The sequence below is a fragment of the Streptopelia decaocto genome (assembly GCF_964273445.1).
Source record: "Streptopelia decaocto genome assembly, chromosome: 27".
Taxonomy (NCBI): Eukaryota; Metazoa; Chordata; class Aves; order Columbiformes; family Columbidae; genus Streptopelia; species Streptopelia decaocto.
Window position 1 is genome coordinate 1,948,384 of NC_138682.1, and position 22,256 is coordinate 1,970,639.

At 49.3% G+C, this 22,256-nt stretch overlaps 1 protein-coding gene across 1 annotated transcript in view; it reads left to right on the top strand.

Annotated features, from left to right (window-relative positions):
- SCN8A (sodium voltage-gated channel alpha subunit 8) overlaps positions 1-22,256 on the top strand; it is a 57,409-nt gene that overhangs the window by 23,170 nt on the left and 11,983 nt on the right. The window contains exons 6-20 of the mRNA XM_082073431.1: positions 559-650; positions 4,570-4,791; positions 5,432-5,495; positions 5,895-6,036; positions 6,502-6,705; positions 7,202-7,489; positions 8,517-8,876; positions 10,239-10,374; positions 12,123-12,361; positions 13,019-13,192; positions 14,050-14,406; positions 15,566-16,036; positions 16,394-16,511; positions 18,207-18,361; positions 19,053-19,226. Coding sequence (XP_081929557.1) covers positions 559-650; positions 4,570-4,791; positions 5,432-5,495; positions 5,895-6,036; positions 6,502-6,705; positions 7,202-7,489; positions 8,517-8,876; positions 10,239-10,374; positions 12,123-12,361; positions 13,019-13,192; positions 14,050-14,406; positions 15,566-16,036; positions 16,394-16,511; positions 18,207-18,361; positions 19,053-19,226 — 3,196 coding nt within the window. The remainder of the gene's footprint in view (positions 1-558; positions 651-4,569; positions 4,792-5,431; positions 5,496-5,894; positions 6,037-6,501; positions 6,706-7,201; positions 7,490-8,516; positions 8,877-10,238; positions 10,375-12,122; positions 12,362-13,018; positions 13,193-14,049; positions 14,407-15,565; positions 16,037-16,393; positions 16,512-18,206; positions 18,362-19,052; positions 19,227-22,256) is intronic.

Below are 22,256 nucleotides of genomic sequence, written 5' to 3' on the forward strand. Positions count from 1 at the left end.
GCAAAGATGATCGTGCTTTACTAAAACCATGAATAAACCCGAAACCACTGACCCGAGGGGGTGTCACCGCGTCTCCTCAAACACTGACAGCCGTACAGTTTCATTCTGTAGCAATAGCGTTACATTTTCAAGTCCTATCCAGGCGAGAGCGCCAGTGTCTGAGCTGGACCTTGCAGTGGGGAGACACTTAAACTGTGTTCTGGCTCTGAAATTGTCCGTCTCTCCCTTTTAAACGCTAATCCTAGAGCATTTTTAACTGACGAGCTGTTTCCTGCAAGCAAACAACTGTGTGAAAAGGACGGTGACCCCGACGGTGCCATTAACTCTGGTTTAATTCTGCAGGTATATAACAGAGTTTGTAAACCTAGGCAATGTTTCAGCTCTGCGCACTTTCAGGGTTCTGAGAGCTTTGAAAACTATTTCTGTAATCCCAGGTAAGGTTGGTGTTAGCTGTGGGTGCCGGCCTGTGAGTGCCGTATTGCTCTGTCTGTACTCGGTGGTGGATTTCGGTGTGTGTTTTGTCACTGTGTTCTCTGTGTGTGACCTCCCTCATTGCAGATATGTCACAGAGTTTGTGGACCTGGGGAATGTCTCTGCATTGAGAACTTTCAGAGTTCTCCGAGCTTTGAAAACTATCTCTGTTATTCCAGGTGAGAACCGTTAAGCGTTAAAGGCTGGTTTGCGTGTATCTGTTTCCCGTATCTCCCGTTCTTCCCGCATCGCTTATTCCTCAGAAATGGCACTGGGGTATTTTTGATGGGCTTTGCAGTCTGTATAAACTGTTGGAAATTACGGCTTTTGGGCCATCAAATTATGGGATGGACAGCCTGCTGTGCTCCTTTATCTACGTACACATGTGGCTATTTGATCTCCGAAATAAAGCCAGGCCTAAAGTTTAGTTCCGGATCAATAAAGGGTCAGGCACTCCCTTGCTCCTCAGGCTGAGTCATCCCATTATCACCAGCGTTCCTGATGGAACAAGTTCATAAAGCAAGCGAGCAAAACCCCACCAAGATTAAACGTTTTTGCGTGAGGCTGCGTCAGGTACGTGGGGTCAGCTCGTGTTTGATCTGACGCCGCTCACCCCGCCTCTGGCTTCAGAAAAACGCAGGTTGGGATCCACCGAGTCAAGCGGAGCTTTGGCCTTACCAAGGTTTGCGTTTGTGGTGGAACCGGTTGGCGGCTGATTATTCCTGCCCGGTTCCGGTGCTGCGCAAAGCTGGGCTTTGCAGGACCAGCGCTTCCAAAGCCGCCTCTAGACTCAGTCTGGGTGTCAGGGTGAGCGATGTCCCTTCCTCTGTCCCGAGAGACTCACGGACTGAGGATGGGATTCCCATCCTGAATTCCTGCCTAAAAAGCCCCGTGCAGATGGGTCCTCAATTTTAAGCTCAAGCTCAAGACTCAGTTTTCACATGTGCAGCTTTCCAGTTTTCAGGTGCTCGACCTGTCTTGGGGTAGGCACCCTAAATAACCACTTAATGAGTGTTGCTCTTCTATTTCTTTGTGCTTTCCTAATGCATTAAGTTATAATGGTTCTTTTGCTTTCTCAGGCTATATACATTGCCAGACAACAGCCTATGGAACTCCTGTCCCATTGCAGACTGCTAAACCCATCAGCTGCACAGGGCTGTTGTGCATGATGTTAAGTGGCTCCTGCTTTCCTTGCACCGAACGAGGCTGCTACAACAACCTCCTTACTTAGCGCCCCTTGATGTTCGCCAGCGCACCCCCAAAGAGCAAAAGCTCGTTGCTAATTGCAGTTCGCAGTGCACTGGAGGGACCCGAAGGGGTTCACCGCCTCGCCCAAACAAGAGCATCCCTGTTAAGAGCAGTTTGCTCTGCGTTTCGCTTCCCAAAGTGAAGGCGACGCAGGTTGCTGGGCTCAAAATTGATGGAGTTGCCCCTTTATTTCCAATGAATCTGAGCCCGTCCTGTGCTTCTCACTAACGGCACAGTTTGCTGGGTTATTGAAGGGATGCTTTGCTGGGTTATTAAAGGGATGGTTTGCTGGGTTATTAAAGGGATGCTTTGCTGGGTTATTAAAGGGATGGTTTGCTGGACACTTGTTAAAGGGCTGATTTGCTGCCGCAGCCGGGGGATCCAGTTTTAGCGCTGGACACACTGAGCACGTCTGTAAAGGGCAGAATTGGGGTTATTTGTGCCCCCAGGCTCTGGGACCCCCGCAGCATTCGTGATTAACAACACGAAGAGTATAAAGCAGTTGTGGAAAAGCCTTTTTGGCTTATTTAACATGAATTTAGGCACAGAATGTTCTTTATGGGCTTTAGTGCTATCACGTCTCAGGGAATAAGTGATTTTTAGAATATACTTCATATTAAAATACAAAGGGATTCCACCTCTGCCTCAGCGCGTGTAACAGGAGGGGAGTTTGAACACTGAGCGAATGAGAAAATCGTCTTAGTGCTACAATCAGGACTAACGATCAGTAATTAATTGGAATTGTCCTCAGCGTGGTTTTCAGACAAGATAAAAATGGGAAACGCTACCAGAACATTACATGACCCAACATTCCACGTCGGCAGCCGGTCTGTGTGGGTTCGTGTGACACGAGTGGCACCGATGAGCTAAAATATAGACGTATTTATTTCACTTTACGGCTTGGCGGACCATACGAAACTCTACGGTGGTCTAAAGATATTGTTTAATTGGCTCCGGAGTTAATGGTGTTTGAATTGCCCGTCACACCCCCATTAAACAGGGACACGCAGGCTTGAGCGGCGCCTTGTTAAAACTGATTTGCTGCTTGTGCCTGGACTGGGGACACTCTTGCTGCCAGTTTATCCCCTTGGTTCAACCCCCTATTTACCTTGAAATACTTGGGCATCCATGAAAAGTTTTGAAGATTGAAATAAAATACATTAAAAAAATTATTCCTCCGGAAGAATTCCTTTTTACCGATGGATTTTGGATCTGGGTGTTCCTGGTGCGGGTCAGACCTGTGTTGTGTGGGAAGGTTTATTGCAGGCTGGGATCTGAACAGCCCCAAGTTCCGCTGGATCTATCATTTATTTGTTTTGTTTCCCCCTTCCCCACTCACTTGTAGACATAAGGTCATCCCGTTTAACAGCAGAAAGGCTGATTTAAGGGCTGTAACACCGTGTTATGTCCTTATCCCCAAATCCTTGCTTGTCCAGATCAGCGTTAGTGCTGTGTTCTTGCCCCGGTTCACGGTGGCTCCTGTTACACACCAGCTTGGGTGGCAGAGCACAGAATCACAGCATGGACTGGGTTGGAAAAGCCCTCAGAGACCATCCAGTCCAACCCTTGGTCCAACTCCAGTCCATTGACTAGATCATGGCACTAAGCGCCATGTCCAATCTCAGCTTAAAAACCTCCAGGACGGTGAGTCCAGCACCTCCCTGGGCAGCCATTCCAATCCTGACCACTCTCTGCACAGAATTGCTTTCTAATCTCCAGCCTAAACTTAAGTTTAAGCCCCCTTGTCCTATTGCTGATGCCTGGGAGAAGAGCCCAGTCCCCACCTGGCTGGAACTGCCCTTCAGGTAGTTCTAGAGAGTGCTGAGCTCAGCTCTAAGTCTCCTCCAGACTAAACAAGCCCTCAGCAGGATTCTTGGCTTATGCCTGAGTTTAGTTTTATGAATATTAGTGAGCTTTGCCTATTAACGATCCCGACGGCCTCGGTAACGCGCTCTGGCCGAAATCCAAACCCCACCATCCCAACCAAGCGCTTCAGCTCCCACAGGGAAAGGGGACGCGCGGGACCGTTTCAGTTCGAAGCTTCAGGTGTAGAGCAGTTCAACAGGTATTTGCTCTTTTTAGGTTGTATTTTTGGCCAATAAGCCAGGTTTAAACCCAACTAAACACATCCACGGGGAGGTTTGTAGCAGCGTTATCTGGATTTAATGTCTGTTGAGACAAAGCAATGACTCCCGAGTGCTTGGGTGTTCTGAGCGATGGGGTGATAGAAGACTATGGGCAAAATAGAAGAGTTCACCAATACGTAGCAGTTCCAATTCCAATTGAGGGTAAGGAAGGAGAGGTATCAACCATAAAACAATTCAGAAGGGAAAGGTTTCCAGGCAGAAATGGAAACAGATAAACAGAGAGATTGAAGAGCTTCAAGATTTAAGAACAAGGAAAAAGAAGAGTTACGTATGGAATGGCAAGACATGAGATTATAGGCAGTGAGTATTGCAGCACGCAGGATGCAAGCTGATCAAAGCCAAGAAAAGTTCATCATATGGCCTTATACTTTTAATAAATTACCACTCCCTGTTTGTAGATGTTTCATCAGGGTTTTAATTGATGCTTAATGCATATTTCCTCAGCCCATCCCTATCTCCCGCACAATGTACATCAGCCACTATTGAACTGTTAACTGGGAAATGGGCTGAGGGCCGGTTGGTGTTTTGCTCTGTTCCAACCATCGAGCTCAGTTCATCCATCCCCTTCATCGTACTGTGTGGGGAAACCCGAACACGCGTGGCGGTTCCCAGGAACCCGCCGCTTCATAGCAACATGTATTGGGCTTTTCGGTGCCTTTTCCCCCTGTGGGAGTGATCTCTAGTCTCGTTTGCTCCTCCGCAGGCCTGAAGACCATCGTGGGCGCCCTGATCCAGTCGGTGAAGAAGCTGTCGGACGTCATGATCCTCACGGTGTTCTGCCTCAGCGTCTTCGCGCTCATCGGCCTGCAGCTCTTCATGGGCAACCTGAGGAACAAGTGCGTCATCTGGCCCATTAACGTCAACGAGACTTTCCTGGATAACGGCTCCAAGGGCTTCGACTGGGAGGAATACACCAACAATATGTGTAGGTATTTCTGTCCCTAAAAACGCCTCGTTTGGCTTAACGCCGCAGACCAGGATTGCTGACCTGCCTTATAGTGTGATGTGCCCAGCTTGGCGTGGGAAAACCCCCTTCCTCGGGTGTTTTTAGAACCCTGTTAAGGTGTTTCTGGTTGGGTTCGTCCTTTCAACAAGTCTTGGCTGCGCATTTTTAGCCATTTTACCAAAAGTGCATCTTTTTCTGTTTTGTTTCTGATTAAAACGCGATTAAACGTGGTCAATGGGAAGTAACTGCCTGTGCAGATCCCTGTGCTGGGTGACAGAGAACACACGGGAGGTTGTTGGTCCCGCAGGATTTCGGAGCTGAAATGATGCTGTGGGTGACCAAGGAACCACCCTCTGAGCTTTTGGGACTTAATTTCCTCCTCCCTTCTCACAGCTGGTTTAAAACCTTTATCCAAAATGCTGCCCTGACTTCCAGAACGGGGTTTAAACTCAGGCACAGTTAGTGGAGCTGGTGTTGTTTAAAGCTGAGTTGGTTTACTGATATATTTATCAGTAGGGGATGCAGAGGGCTCTTAAGTGAAGGTTTTTCTAGCGCTGTATGTTAAATCCTCTACCTCCATATGTGTGCGCGTCTAATCTTTTCTTCTTATCTTCTTCAGCCAATTTTTACATCATTCCTGGCGCCCCTGATCCTTTGCTCTGTGGTAACAGCTCAGACGCAGGGTGAGTGTTGAGCTTTATTGAAATTGGAGACTCTTAATTACCATTGACGTTGGCTAATGGCGGCAGAACCTTTGGAATATTTCCTTGTTGCTTCCTTCGTTATTCCATATATAAAAGCTTTCGCATTTCTTAATCTAATTATTAATCCCTGCTCGACTAAGACAAGGCAAGCTGGCATTTCCATGTCATCTCAGGAGGCAGTTGCATCTAATGATCATTACGAGATTATTTCCCGCTGAATCGAATCATAAGAAGCATCCGAGAAGTAGGGATGGAGGTTCCGAAATGCAAACGTTGGATGTGCTGTTGCCTCCGCTTGGGTTTTCACCCCGTCCTGCAGCTCTGAAGACCTGGCAGAACCTGGTCCATGTCCTCAAGTGTCTGTTGTCTCGTTCGCAGGCAATGTCCGGAGGGTTACACGTGCATGAAAGCGGGACGGAACCCCAACTACGGTTACACAAGCTTCGACACGTTCAGCTGGGCTTTCCTGGCTTTATTTCGCCTTATGACTCAGGACTTTTGGGAAAACTTGTATCAATTAGTAAGTAAACACTTTGCTTCAGCGTTCTAGAACATGAGGATTGGGGACAAGACAGGGAAGGAAAAGGTGATGGGCTTTGTATTTTCCTCTTGTCTGAATGAGTAACTACAAGTAAAGGCACCAGGAAGATGTTCCGTGTTTCCCTGTAACCTGAGGATGGTTTGGGGACCTTCCTGCGTGGCTTTTCCTCTCTTTGCTTTTGTTTTAAGGGAGTCGAAGCGTCGAGTGTGACGCTGTCCTGAACCGTTTTCAGTTTGCGTCTGTTGGATGTTCCCTTAGAGAAGAAGGGCAACATCACCTTTGTGTTGATGGCTGAGGAATGTGCAGTGTCCTAGTGCTTTGCACTATGTTCAATCAATTTTCTTAGAAGCATTCAGGTCAAGAAACTTGGGGTCAGTTCCGCGCTGTCACTCTGACGTTGCTTTCCCCTTTTCTCTTCCCTCTACCCTATTTTTCTACTTCCAGACCTTACGAGCAGCAGGAAAAACCTACATGATCTTCTTTGTCCTGGTGATCTTCGTGGGCTCGTTCTACCTGGTCAACCTGATTTTGGCCGTGGTGGCCATGGCCTATGAGGAGCAGAACCAGGCCACGCTGGAGGAGGCCGAGCAGAAGGAGGCGGAATTCAAGGCCATGTTAGAGCAACTGAAAAAGCAGCAGGAAGAACAGGTGAGTGTTTCGTTTGCATTTTCTTTTTTGATGCTTCTACATATTTGAAGGTTTATTTGCCTATTGTTACAGAGCAGTGATGTATAATAAAACAACACAGCAATGCCGTGGCTGGTTTGCTCTGGCACCGCATCAGTTGACGTTGTGCGTTGTCTCTTCTCTGCTGCTGTTTTTTCTGTATTATATGCAGAAAACTCTTCCATTAAGGAAATTTTAAGTGTTCCCAGAGTTCCTGGGTAAGGGTGGGAATATCTTTGCAAGACAGACAAGTAAATCTTTGCTGGTCCTTTATCAAATGCTTATAACAAAGCTGAGGGACTGAGATTTTACCACCTCCAACAAGTAGTCTAGAAAAAGTTTTACAAGTCCTGGCTGCAAGTTTCTTCCAAGAGAATGAATAAGCATCTCAATCCTGTCCCAAAGACTTGTATTAAGCTTTCTTAAAGCAGAAAACAGAGTATTAATCGTGGTAAATGTGATCTGTTTCTCCGCACAGGCGGCTGCCATGGTCACCTCAGCAGGGACGGTGTCTGAGGATGCGGTGGAGGATGACGGAGGGGGGAGGATGTCGCGGAGCTCCTCCGAGATCTCCAAACTCAGTTCCAAGAGCGCCAAGGAGCGTCGGAACAGGAGGAAGAAACGAAAGGACAAGGAGCTGTCGGAAGGAGACGAGAAGTGTGACAACGAGAAGGTGTTCAAGTCTGAGTCTGAGGACGGCATGAGGAGGAAAGCGTTCCGGCTCCCGGATAACAGGCTGGGAAGGAAATTTTCCATCATGAACCAGGTAGTTTTAATTTCCTTCGCTAACGGTTATGCTTGCTTGGAGTCAGGATCATATTCTAGTTTAGATCCTGATTAGCATGTTGTCGAGGGTTTAGATTGCGGGGTGACAATGAAACCCTGGCAGATGTATTGTTAACCTCTTCTCCCCACCCCACTTCCCCCTTTTGCCCCTCCCTCTCCCCCCTTCCACTCAGCACAGGCGATCGGGAGGGAAAGAAGGACAGAGAGAAGAGAGGTGGAAAAATTAAAGATGTTTTACTAATGCTACTAATAAGAATAGAGAAAATAATACAAAATATACAAAACCAGTCTTGAAAGTCTCAGCAACTGCAGGGCAGGCACCCAAAGTCCTGGACTGGACTCTGCAGCCAACTGGAGCTGGATTCAGTCTCTCACTAGGGCTCAGTTCTCAGGGGCGACCAGCAAGATCCTCTCCTAAGGTCGGCCATAAGCAGAAGGGAAAAAAGAGATGAGATCTTCGTGGTCTCCCACTTTTATATGAAGTATTCACGTGAATGGAATGTTATACACAGTTGGTCAGTTTCTTGGTCACTTGTTTCTCGTCGCCCCTCTCGCGAGATGTCCATCCATGCTTATCAATAAGTTCGCATTCCATTGCTAGGTTTACCAAAACATGTGTCTGGTTCTCCAGGAAAATGCAGTTAATATGAAGCTTTAGCTGACAGGCAAATTCACTGAAAGAGAAACTTGTTTTTAACAAAACCAGGACACATGTCAAAGGAATTTGCCCACTGTCTTAAACTTGCGGCGGATCAGGAGGACGCGTGAGGCCCAACTTTGCACACACTTACCCCACCATAAATGGTTCTGCGAGTCGTGCGTCTGACCAGATCACTGTGGCTCAGCCAGCCAAGGGTGAACAGCTCTTGAAGCGCAGCTGGCGATGGGTGGTGATGGTTCGCGTAGACCTGGAGAGGAGCAGAAACACTTGAGCAGCGCTTGGCGCCCTGCGCCGCTTTGTTCCGCGCTCCTCACGCTGTTGTCGTTCTCTCTTTTCTCCCTCCCAGTCTCTCCTCAGCATCCCAGGCTCCCCTTTTCTCTCCCGCCACAACAGCAAGAGCAGCATCTTCAGCTACAAAGGCCGATTCTGTGACCCGGTCTCGGAGAACGAGTTTGCGGACGACGAGCACAGCACGGTGGAGGAGAGCGAAGGCCGCAGGGACTCCCTCTTCATCCCCATCCGCGGCCGGGACCGCAGGAGCAGCTACAGCGGCTACAGCGGCTACAGCCAAGGCAGCCGCTCCTCGCGGATCTTCCCCAACCTGCGGCGGAGCGTGAAGAGGAACAGCACGGTGGACTGTAACGGCGTGGTGTCCCTCATCGGCGGCCCGCCCTCCAGCATGCCCGGGGGACGCCTGCTGCCCGAGGTGAGCGCAGATACGGCGGCTCCGAGGAGGGTGTGAGGGGGGATGAGGGGGTAGCCCAGGCTTGGACTCTGGGACTCTGTCCTCGCCTCCTGTTCCGAACGCCGCCCCGCAAGCGAAGTGCGGGTTGAGAGTCTGTGCGTCTGTGTGAGCGCAGGCGATAACAACCCCAGGTTCCAGTGTGAGCTGGGGAATGAGCTGTTGGAGAGCAGCGTAGGGGAAAGGGAGCTGGGGGTCCTGGGGACAGCAGGGTGACCATGAGCCAGCACTGGGCCCTTGTGGCCAGGAAGCCAATGGGACCTGGGGTGGGTTAGAAGGGGGTGGTCAGTAGGTCAGAGAGGTTCTCCTGCCCCTCTGCTCTGCCCTGGGGAGACCACACCTGGAATATTGTGTCCAGCTGTGGCCCCTCAGTTCCAGCAGCACAGGGAACTGCTGGAGAGAGTCCAGCGCAGCCACCAAGATGCTGGAGGGAGTGGAGCATCTCCCGTGTGAGGAAAGGCTGAGGGAGCTGGGGCTCTGGAGCTGGACAAGAGGAGACTGAGGGGGGACTCATTCCTGGGGATCAATATGGAAAGGGGGAGTGTCAGGAGGATGGAGCCAGGCTCTTCTGGTGACAACCAATGATAGGACAAGGGGCAATGGGTGCAAACTGGAACACAGGAGGTTCCACTTAAATCTGAGCAGAAACTTGTTCGTGGTGAGGGTGGCAGAGCCTGGCCCAGGCTGCCCAGGGGCTTGTGGAGTCTCCTTCTCTGCAGACATTCCAACCCGCCTGGTTCCTGTGGAACCTCATCTGGGTGTTCCTGCTCCATGAGGGGATTGCACTGGATGGGCTTTCCAGGTCCCTCCCAACCCCTGATATTCTGGGATTCTGTGATAAAGTCAGGATGGGATTAAACAGCTTGTGCTTTAATGTCCCTTTTCTTTTCTCCTCACACCCGCTGACCCTCCTCCTCCTCCCTCTGCTTCCTGGGAAAAGCTACGTTTGGGATTGAGTCCTTAATTCAAGGACTAATTATAGTAGGAGCCTTGGTGCATGTCGGGGCAGTTCATAAGGAGCGTTAAAGCGTGGGAATGGGGAAACCAGCCAAAGTTGCAAGTGTTCTCCACAAAAAAGATAAAACATTTGAGGGTTTAAAGGGCAATAGAAACCATCCTTTAGCGCTCACTGAATTTTGCAAGGGAAGCTGTTGGTAACATAAGGATTTTTTGTTTTGGCACTTACATAATACAGGAAAGTGAGAAGGATGGCGGGAACAAAGGTCATTTTCTCTCTTGGGCACACGTGCCATATTTCTAGGCTGATAGCACGTAAAATACTGGGAAGACGCGGAGTTTGTATTAATCAGCGTATGAATTTTGCAGGGTACGACTGAGATCGAGATTAGAAAGAAACCCGGCGGGTCTCTCTTGGTCTCGATGGATCAGGTGAACGCGTCCTACGGAAGGAAGGACCGAACCAACAGCGTGATGACCGGCTTGACCAACACCCTTGTGGAGGGTGGGTATGGCTGGAAGCGGCCGTTTGGGGTTTGCCAGCCCGTAGGGATCGGTTGCCCTCTCGTGGTGTGTTGTAGGAAGACAGAGGAGCCCGTAGGAGGGTTCACATCACATCTGCCCTGGGTTCCGTGTGCCGGCCCCTCTGCTTGTCACAGAATGCGGGTACTACCGTGTGTCCACTCGCTTGCCCGCGACAATGTCGAATGGTGATGCTGATCTTCACGGGATGGCTCCGGAGTGGGCAGGGGGATGGAAACGACGTATGGGATGGGGAGCGTGGGTTCGGGTCAGGCCCCGTCTGCTCGGGCGAGTGCTGCACAGCAGAGATGCGTTTGGAGCCCGGGGTGCCGGAACGTGCCGGCGCTTCCCACAGACACGGTTCAGCCATCCCTGGTACGTCTTCACGTAGCGGTTTTGCCTAAACCCGCTTCTTTTGAGTCATTAGTGACACAGAAGTATCTATTAGGCTTTAATTGCATTTGCATCTGAATTATATAGATACAGAGGTAAAGACAACAAAGAGTTGTTGTTTTACAATAATGAATATGCAGAGTAGAATGTCCATAAGTAAAATGAGGTCTGATGCGGGTGTTCTGTCTCCCGCCGGCTCCCAAGGGCTGGAGGGACCCTCCTTTGCCTCCAGGCCGTGGGAGTAAAGGATTTAAGCTCCACTAAGAGCTGCGATGTGGCAGCTGTGGAAGAGAACGGACAGCGCACCCAGACGAGCTTTCCCAAAATGTGATGCGGGAGCCAGCGAGAATGTACCAACAGCAGCCATACGAGGTTGATGATCTCAAATTCCTGCTGTCTCCTGCAATCAAACTGTATAAAACTAAATATACTTAGAAACAGCGAGGTTCTGCCGCTGCCTCCCTCCCGCGCAAACGCCTACGGGGCTCCGGTGCCTCGGGTTTAACTTTAGAAATGCCAAGGCAACTGAATCCCAAGCAACCGGAGAACCAATGAGGAGCAGAGCGCAGCGGTCCTTTCCCTACCCGTGCACATAGAAACCTTCAGCAGGAACGGCTGGGTAACCTCGCATGGAGCTGTTGCAAGTCAAAGAACGCAGGGGGAACTCCTCATCTTTCTTTTTCATTCCCCCTGAGTACTTGAAATAAGCCGGTTTGGAAAGAAACCACACGCAGCATTTGATTTCTGTCAATGGACGCGGTTTGTCTTAATCAGGTTATTCGTGCTAAAAACCCATTGCGGCGTTATGTCATTTATTTCCTCTTTTAGACCGTGTCTGCGTTCAGCGCCGAATTCATTAAAGTTATTTAAAAACCGGCACCAAAGGCGGTTTAGAATCTGTAACTTCAATTAAACCGTTTTACCTTGATCAGTTCTGAGTTCAATGTAGTTGATGTATAATAATTTGGATGAAATCAGAGGATCCACGTGGGGCTGTCGGGTCAGAGCTGCAGTTCCCAGTCACCTCGTGCGGACGTGATGGGTATGAGGGAGAAGTCGGTGAAGCTCAGGACAAAGACTTTTTGTGGCCATTTGCACAATTGGCCGTGGACTTGACCAATTCATGGCTTAGTAACTCTTTGTTTTAAGCTATTGCCAATCCTGGAGTTTTGAGTGTTATACATACATACGGCAAAATGTATCTCAAACCCAAGAATATTGAATTATTGTGCAAGCAGGGGACACAAGGCACTATTTGAGCCGTGCGGAGCATCAGATGGACCCAGCAGCGTTAGAGGTGAGGCCTGAACCTGTTGCTGTTCTGTTTTGTCCCCGCAGAGCTGGAGGAGTCGCAGCGCAAGTGTCCCCCTTGCTGGTACAAATTTGCCAACACGTTCTTGATCTGGGAATGCCACCCGTACTGGATCAAGCTGAAGGAGATAGTGAACTTAATAGTCATGGATCCTTTTGTTGACTTGGCCATCACCATCTGTATTGTGCTGAACACGCTGTTCATGGCCATGGAGCACCATCCTATGACCCCGGAGTTTGAACACGTGCTCTCCGTGGGAAATCTGGTAAGAAATAGGCCTTACATAGAGTCGTAGAATTATTTTGGTTGGAAAAGACCTTTAAGATCATGGAGTCCCAACCATTCACACACCCTTCGCACTGCCCCGTGTCCTGAGAACCTCATGTCCGTCTGTCCAACCCTCCAGGGATGGTGACTCCAGCACTGCCCTGGGCAGCCTGTTCAATGCCCCACAGCCCTTTGGGGAAGAAATTGTTCCCCAGATCCAATCTAAACCTCTTTCTCCGGCCCCTTCCCCAGCTCTGTTCCCTCCTCTCAAGGTGCTTCTTGGTGCAAGGGGCCCAAAACTGCGCCCAGGATTCGAGGTTTGGCCTCCCCAGTGCCCGGTCCAGATCCGCTCCTGGGATGATACTTGTTAATACGGACTTAGACTAAAACAGCGGCTGTTCCGGGCTCTGGGGGACACGGAGCAGCGTGAACTCGCCCTGGCCGTGCTCTGTTTGCTCAGGGTGCGCTTGCCTGGTCAGGATTCATTTCTGTTAATTCCTGGTATACACCTGAGTAGCTCGGTGACACTTGTGCTGCATCGGGGGACAAACGACTGCTCAGCCAAGGCTGCAGTGTGAGTCGACCTGACAAACGGCTTCGTTCGATCAGCAGATGAACAGAAGCAAAACTTTGCCTGGTCTTTGTCTCTCTCCAGGTCTTCACTGGAATTTTCACAGCAGAAATGTTCCTGAAGCTCATTGCCATGGATCCCTACTATTATTTCCAGGAAGGCTGGAACATCTTTGATGGGTTTATTGTCTCCCTCAGTTTAATGGAGCTGAGTCTAGCAGACGTGGAAGGACTTTCCGTGCTGCGATCTTTCCGATTGGTATTTCATTTTCCATATTCCATATTCCTGTTTGAATGTTGCTGTCTTGGGGCTTCTGGAAAGCTTTTTAAAGGCCAAGCCCACTTTGGGTTTGGTTTTGGGGAGGACAGGGGTGGGATAGTGTTATATTTTCGGTCTCTTCTTGCTTCACAACTGCTGTTTATGAGATGTGAGCAACAGCCCATGGGCGATATTTTGGTGGGGAGCACTTAATGTGGATGGAGATGAACCATCTTAGAATGCACCCCTTCCTTCATGTGGTCAAATTGGGTAGGTTGTATGTTACAGTACAATGGAAGTGCTGAATACCTACAGCCTTCAATTAAATTAAATGATGAAAACTTCGGGTTAGATTTTTGGGTGCAGAGAACCACAACTGCGGTCAGATTTTCCAAGGAGCTCCTGCTTATATCCAGCTTCAGAAATTGTGTCTCCAAATGAGATTCTCTGGAAATTAAACTTTGATTGTGTGTGGTGGGTAGGGCAGGAAAACGAGTCCTTTGTTCCAGAGGAAAATGAGAAGCATTCGGGAAAGAAAAGTAAATTGTTGTGATGCGCACCCTTCACATAAATCCCCTTGTTCCTTAATGGTGCGAAGTTTGCAGAGCAAAAAGCAGCTCAGTGTCAAAGGAGATCACTGGGGGTTGGGTAACGAGGTGCAAAGCACAAGAGGCCAAATCGAAGGAGAAATTCAGCATTCCTTGTGCCCACTGACTTCAGCAGCAGAAACACGGGCTTACGTTCCCATAAAACACAAGCCGGTTGACGTTTAGAAAGTTCGGCCTGATTTTCCTCTCTAAGATGAAATTAAGCGTCATTTTTCTGGTTTGTGGTGTTTTTTTGGGTTTGTTTTATAGCTGAGAGTCTTCAAACTGGCCAAGTCCTGGCCCACTCTGAACATGCTGATCAAAATCATCGGTAACTCAGTGGGCGCTTTGGGGAACTTGACCTTGGTGCTGGCCATCATCGTCTTCATCTTCGCCGTGGTGGGCATGCAGCTCTTCGGCAAAAACTACAAGGAGTGTGTCTGCAAGATCAATCCGGAGTGTGAGCTACCCCGCTGGCACATGCACGATTTCTTCCACTCCTTCCTTATTGTCTTCCGTGTGTTGTGTGGGGAATGGATTGAGACCATGTGGGATTGTATGGAAGTGGCGGGCCAGGCCATGTGCTTGATTGTCTTCATGATGGTCATGGTCATCGGAAATTTAGTGGTCAGTAAATGGTTACTGATGGGCTTTCTTGGTTGCCTCTGGGTGGGGTAGAACGTGGGGAGACCACTGGACTTGGGGAGTCTCTTGGGGTCCTTCGTGGCCTCTGATGTATGAACAGTCCTGTTGACTTTGTGTCCTGGTCTCTTCCTTTCCCCTTATCTTTCCAATCATCTTTCCGATCTAAAGGAAAGGGATGGCGGGAAGTGAGGGGATAACAGGGAGCGTCTGCCATGGTTTATTGCCGCCTTGCCTTAAACCTTGATGCTTTGGTAGCGCAATATTAAAGATGCGATTTCCCTGATAAGGCCCGTCAACAGTTGCCCACAAATAAGGTGTCCAAGCCCTTTGCGACAAAAGCTGGAGGCACAAAACCCTCAGTCAAAGGAGACAGGCCCACACTTGGCCTGGGGGCGTAAAAGCAGCTTAAAAGGAGCAAAACCTGGCTTTTCAAATGCCAGGAGAGGAAAGAATTAGATATGCAGGGGAAGGTCCTGAAGTGTTAAAATCAAGTTGGACGTTTCCTCTAAGATCTGCCCGCTGGCTCGATCACGGGATGGCGCTGTGTGTGGGAATGGGCTGGAGCAGCTCCCCGGCCTGGTGTGCGGGAGCTTAGGCTGGATCAGGATGGTTCCTTCTGGGCTTAAATTTTAGGAAGAAAAAAGCTATGGAGGAAAATGTAAGAATGACATAAACAGTTGCATGTCTTAAAAGCAGTGGTGAGAGCTCTCTCTGAAAGGGCTCATCTCACCAAGAGGTTTTGACAACATAAATCCTGGCGACTATCACTAGGGCAAGGAAGTAGAGCTGGGAGCGATCGCCCAAAATGCCTGGATTTGGCGCACGTCATTCGAGCCAGAGGTGGGACTCCAGTTGAACTTGGCAGCTGCTCAAATCCCTCTCTAATATCTGCAGTCAGAGCCCCTTTTTCCTGTCCCGAAGCGGCCGGGACCAGGCGGTTGTGCTGCGGGGGCTTCCCCGCGCATGGAACGTGTTGCGGGAGCAGCATCTTGTTCCTTGAGGCCTCCGCAGGTCTGCGGGACACCGGAGCTGCTCCTCGGTGTGTTCGGAGACTCTGCAGGTGGTTTAAACCCTCGTATTCAGCTGTAGAAACGTGACCCCCGTGTGTCAGCTCTGCCAAGCGTGACCTCTTCTCTTTCAGGTGCTGAACCTCTTCTTGGCCTTGCTCCTGAGCTCCTTCAGCGCCGACAACCTGGCAGCGACAGACGACGACGGGGAGATGAACAACCTGCAGATTTCCGTCATCCGCATCAAGAAGGGCATCGCCTGGACCAAGGCGAAAGTGCGCGAGTTCATGCAGGCTCATTTCAAGCAGAGAGAGGCGGATGAGGTCAAACCCTTGGACGAGCTCTATGACAAGAAGGTGAACTGCATCGCTAACCACACGGGCGCCGACATCAACAGAGACATTGATTTTCAGAAGAACGGCAACGGCACGACGAGCGGAATCGGGAGCAGCGTGGAGAAGTACATCATAGATGAAGATCACATGTCGTTCATCAATAACCCCAATCTCACCGTCCGGGTGCCTATTGCTGTAGGTGAATCGGATTTTGAAAACCTCAACACGGAAGATTTCAGCAGTGATACAGATCCTGATGGCAGCAAAGAGGTAGGAGGAAACGCTACATATTCATTCGGTCATTTGACCCTCGTGTGTCTGGAAGCATCTTGGGAGGGAGAACTAGATAGTCCAGCACAAGACTTCGGTTTATAATGTTGACTTTGCACTCGAAACAGAAGTTTCTTGTGCTATGGAGAGCCACATATAAATATATATAATATAAATACTTCATGCTGTCTGTCCTGTTAACATGAGATGCAAAGTGGGTCAGGATCTTAACAAGGTGAATTTAGGAAACAACTTCCATTGCAGTAAATCTGGGGAACGTCTTGCTGAGTCACCACAAAGTCTGATATTTGTTGGGAATTAATTATAGATTGGATTGGGTTTTATTTTGTATCCAAGAAACTAGATGACACCAGCTCCTCTGAAGGCAGCACCATCGATATAAAGCCCGAGGTGGAAGAAGTCCCCGTGGAGGCACCGGAGGAGTATCTGGACCCAGACGCCTGTTTCACGGAAGGTAAGAGGACTCTGATGGTAGAAAGAAGCCTCTGAGATGTTACCGGGACCTGTGGCTGCTGTAAACTTACTTACCTTAAGCTTAGGGTTCAGTCTAGATCAAGGCTGGCCCTCAGCTTATTTTGAGACCCTTCTTGGACCCTGCATCGCAGGGGAACTAGTTTAGAAGAAGTTGCAAATGAAGGCCTTGGAGATGTAGCTGCCATTGCCATGACCAAGGGCATGTGGAGGATTCGTACGACTGAGAAGCAGAACAATCAAGGCCTTTGACACCGCATCTCACAGCATCTCCTGGAGAAGCTGCGGCTCATGGCCAGGATGGGTGGACTCTGCGATGGATAAAGAACTGGCCCAAATTGTTGTGGTGAATGGAGACAGATCCCGTTGTTGACCGATCACAAGTGGTGTCCCCAGGGCTCAGTATTGGGGCCAGTTCTCTTTAATCTCTTGATCAGTTATCTAGATGAGAGGATGAAGTGCACCCTGAGTAACTTTGCAGATGACACCAAATTGGGTGGAGTGTTGATCTGCGGGAGGGTGGGAAGGATCTCCTGAGGGATCTGGATCGATGGGCTGAGGCCAATTGTCTGAGGGTCAACAAGGGCAAGTGTGGGTCCTGCACCGGGGTCACAACAACCCCATGGACGCTGCAGCTGGGGAAGAGCGGCTGGAAAAGGCCCTGGGGGTGTTGGTGCCAGCGGCTGAACATGAGCCAGCGTGTGCACAGGTGGCCAAGAGGCCACCAGCATCCTGGCTGGGACCAGCACTGGTGTGGCCAGCAGGCCCAGGGCAGTGACCGTCCCTGTGCTGGAACTGGGGAGGCCAAACCGCCAATCCTGGGGGCAGTTTTGGGCCCCTCACGCCAAGAAAGAGCTTGAGGTGCTGGAGCGAGTGGAGAGAAGGGAACGGAGCTGGTGAGGGGCTGGAGCACAAGTGTGATGGAGCGGCTGAGGGACCTGGGGGGTTCAGCTGGAGAACAGGAGCTGAGGGGAGACCTTCTGATCTCTGAACTGCCTGAAAGGAGCTTGGAGCCAGGGGGGTCGGGCTCTGCTCCCCAGGAACAAGCGCCAGGAGCAGAGGAAACAGCCTCAAGTTGCGCCAGGGGAGGTTGAGGTTGGATCTTGAGAACAATTTCTTCCCCAAAGGGCTGTGGGGCATTGAACAGGCTGCCCAGGGCAGTGCTGGAGTCACCATCCCTGGAGGGGTTTAAAAGGCGTTTTAGACGAGGTTTAGGGCCAGGGTTTAGTGCTGGAGTTGGGTTATGGTTGGACTCGATCCTGAGGGTCTCTTCCAACTGGAATGATTCTATGAACCTGGCTTCAAGTCGAGTTTTTTCCTCTCTGTCGCTGGCCTCGGTGTCTTTCAGGAGCTGATCCGTTACAGGTATTCCCATGGCAAAGATGTTTTAAATGGTTCAAGGTTATTTTATCAGCAAGTTTTCCATTCCTCTTCTGTCAAGTGCCTGGATTCCTCACCAAGTACAACGAGCTTAATCTGCTCAGGAATTGATGTTAGTTCAGGTGCCCAGTGGTGAAAGGAACCATCAAATACTCAAGAAAACGGGAGTTTTAACTGAAAATCAGCGTTTTTAAATAGAATTGGCATCAAAACTGCTTCTAGACAATGCCAGTTTTACGTTCCTACGTTATTTTGTTGTTGCCTAAGGCAATGGGGGCTCGTTCTGTCCCCGTTGCAGGTTGCATGCAGCGCTGCAAGTGCTGCCAGGTGAACATTGAGGAGGGGCTGGGCAAGTCGTGGTGGACCCTGCGCAAAACGTGTTTCCTGATCGTGGAGCACAACTGGTTTGAGACGTTCATCATCTTCATGATCCTCCTGAGCAGCGGCGCCCTGGTGAGTCAGACAGACGCCGCGTCGCTCGGCCACGTCCATCGAGTGTTATTCGGGAAAGGGGTCCGGAGGAGATGGGGTGAAGCAGCAAGCTGGGGGGATTTCTGCTTGGAAAACCAACCAGCTCCATGGTGGTGGGTACAAAAGCCTTTATTTAATGATTTTCATTTAGTTTAAATTAAGAATAAAGACCAAAAGCCTGCAAATCTGGGTTCTGATCATAGCTTGCCTAGGAACGTGAAGGTTTTGGACAAAGCCGGCCTGTATCTATGTCTCATTTCACCTTCCTTTCCCTTTGCTCACTTTCCCATCTCTGCAGAACTTCTTGGCCTTATAGTGTCACATAGACACAACTCTCTATATTATGTATATATGATATAATTATATCATAATCACTATATTTGCTTTCATGCAGTACACCCAGTGTTTACAGATGGGATCATACAACTTGAAGCCACCTTAGGAGCTTCAGGCCAGAAGTCCCCACCAATCCATATCCCGCAACCTGGTTTTCTCTACCAGCGCAGCTTTCATAGTAATTAACACTCTGATTGCCAGTTAACTCGGCCCTTTTGGATGTGCTGAGCTGCAGAGAAAACCCGCTTGTGTGTGTTATCGTAGTGACAGCAGTTGCTGAAGGTTTAGATATAAAATGGAATAAAATCCCGTATAACGACACCTTGTTATTTCCCAGGCTTTTGAGGATATTTACATAGAGCAGAGGAAAACCATCCGGACCATCCTGGAGTACGCGGACAAGGTCTTCACGTACATCTTCATCCTGGAGATGCTGCTCAAGTGGTGTGCGTACGGCTTCGTCAAGTTCTTCACCAACGCCTGGTGCTGGCTGGATTTCCTCATCGTGGCTGTATGTATCCTCTCCTCATTTCTGGGTGGAAAACAAAACGGGAGGTAGAAAAAACGCCGGGGTAATGTTTTCTCTGGAGAAATGTCCTCACCGAATCGTGTGGTTCGTGAGGATTTAGTCTCGGGTATCTGTGCGTTTCCAAAACAAGGGTGAAACCCTTGAGCCCTTTGAGTATTGCTGGTGTTTCCCCTACAATTTCTGCCTCAGAGACACTTTTGCTCCGCTGAAAAGGTTATTTTGAAGGGTCTGCACACAGGTTGAGCTGCTGGATGGTGTTAACAGTGAGAGCGCTTGTGCAGGTGCGATATTCCTCGGTGACACCTTCTGTAATCAATTATTTGCATTATTAACCATGATGAGACAGGCAGAATCTTCCCATCCTACCACGTTCTGAGCGCTGGGTGCGGATAGTTGTGCAAACTTGAGTAGTTTGAAAGCGTATTATGCAAAACGAAGCTCAACGTCATCCTTCTGTTAACAAGATGTAATGGCCACGAGAGAAAAAGCAGGATCATATCAAACCAGAAGGTTTGGTGAGCAGAGATCGCAGCGTGAACGAGGGACGCGGACGGGCTGGGATTCCTCTGCCGAGGGAGAATACATTGGAAAATTAAGTCAATAGAGGTGTTGGTAATAAATTTGGCTCTGAAGCACAGCAAAGGCATTTAAAATAAATGGAATTTATGCTGTCAAAAGCGGCAGAAAGTGTTGGAATTCAATAGGACTCAAAGTGCGAAGAATTTCAAACCAAGGAACTTTAGAATCCCAAGTGCTTGGAGTCTTAAAACATTTCAGCGCGTCCCGTTGTGAATCAGTGTCCTTAGTGAATGCCCCAGGCGAGAATAAAACCCCTTCTGCTCTGCCCTGGGGAGACCACACCTGGAATCTTGTGTCCAGTTGTGGCCCCTCAGTTCCAGCAGGACAGGGAACTGCTGGAGAGAGTCCAGCGCAGCCACCAAGATGCTGGAGGGAGTGGAGCATCTCCCGTGGGAGGAAAGGCTGAGGGAGCTGGGGCTCTGGAGCTGGACAAGAGGACACTGAGGGGGGACTCATTCCTGGGGATCAATATGGAAAGGGTGAGTGTCAGGAGGATGGAGCCAGGCTCTTCTGGTGACAACCAGGGACAGGACAAGGGGCAATGGGTGCAAACTGGAACACAGGAGGTTCCACTGAAATCTGAGCAGAAACTTGTTCGTGGTGAGGGTGGCAGAGCCTGGCCCAGGCTGCCCAGGGGGTTGTGGAGTCTCCTTCTGTGCAGACATTCCAACCCGCCTGGTTCCTGTGTAACCTCATCTGGGTGTTCCTGCTCCATGGGGGGATTGCACTGGATGAGCTTTCCAGGTCCCTTCCAACCCCTGACACTCTGGGATTCTGTGAAATTGTTCTAAGCTTCTTGTTTGGACCATTTTGAATACGATTCAGTTATGACAAGTCGCTGCACAGTGACATTATCACTTGGAAATACTTCTGAGTAGGCGGAGGAACTGTGCTTGGAACCCAGGGCAGGAGTGACTGGAGAGGTCCTATAGACATCTAGAAAATTTCCTATAGAAAACTGCATTTTAATTATTTTTTAAGTCCTCTGTGATCCCCTTAACACCTTTCTTGAAGTATTAATTTCTGATAAATGACCCCGTGCCCGTCCCGCTTTTGAGGAGAGCGTTCCAGCAGAGGCAATTCTTTGGGGTATTGAATTAAAGAGCCGACCAGCAGCCGAGCACAGAAATAGCGTTGCCAGGCGTTCTGCTTCACAGTGTGAGTTGAGTTCCAGCCGTTGGGAGCAAAGTGCAGTTTAATTGTCAGATTTGGTGCACGTTTTGTTTTCATCCCGAGTACCTGGTTGCTGGGGGAGTAAAGATAAGGACCCTCCCTATCAGGTAACACATTGGAACGAGCGCATGTGGCCCAGGGCTTGAGGAAAATTCCTCTTTTCACTTGGTGTCTCAGGCAGGAGAGCGGCAAAATGTGCAAAAATATGCATTTGAGATGCCAAAATATCACTCAGCAAGATTGCAGCTATTCGTTAAATCAAGCTTCTTTTTGACAAATTTTTAATGTGACGCAAATGGGGTTCGAGTGAAGTCAGGCTGGCAGAATAAGCCTTTGTGTGATAACAGTGCTCTTGAATGGTATTTTCCAGGTTTGCTAGCGTTGGCAAATAACCCTCCTCTGAGCCCCAAAGCTTGCTGGGTGTATTGGTGAAGACAGAGTCTTTTTCTGGGTCATACGAAGGCTCGTGCTCTGCGGTCAATGTGGGATTCCCTTTGTCAGCCATCGGTGCTGCGCTCTGTCCCAGAGAATCAAACTCAAAAGCCCCATGAAAGTTAAGCCAGGCTTTAGCGGGTTGATTTACTGCAGACCGAGTCGTTATCCCAAGGGAAGCAGCTGTAAAAGTGATGATTCGGTGTGCTATATTTACAGGGTAAACCGCTGTGGTTCTTTGTTTATGGCCTCTGATCCCATCCGCATTTTGGAATTCGGGAGCAGGAATTCCATGGCCCCACGTTGCCGTGGGCTCCATCCCGTCCTAATTAGGCCCATCACAAAGACTTTGTCATAAACCTCTGGGACACCCGGCGCGTTTGAATCGGTGTCCGTTTAAAATCAGAAAACCCCATGGAAAACCAGAGCACGTTGCCATATATCGTGGCCATTTACCTTGGGGCAGATCTGGAGACAGAAGCGGCATGAAGCACAGGCACAAGCATTAAAATAAGATGAAATAATATAAAGTGATAAGAAAAAGATAAGATGAACATTTTCCCTCATGCTCCTGCATTTGAAATCTGGTCCTGGAATGTGTGGAATAACGAGCATCATTATAATTCATTTCACGTTATTATCTTAATATCCATTTTTAAATAATAAATAGGAAGTGGCCTATTCTGAGAATTAACCTGAAAATCCCACCTGTTCTAAGAGGAGGTCTCATGTTTGTCCATTATTTGTTGCAGTATATTGATGTCTTGTTTTTTTCCCGTAAGAAAGGTTGACATATCTGGTTCTTATCTGTGTCTGTAATGTGATCCC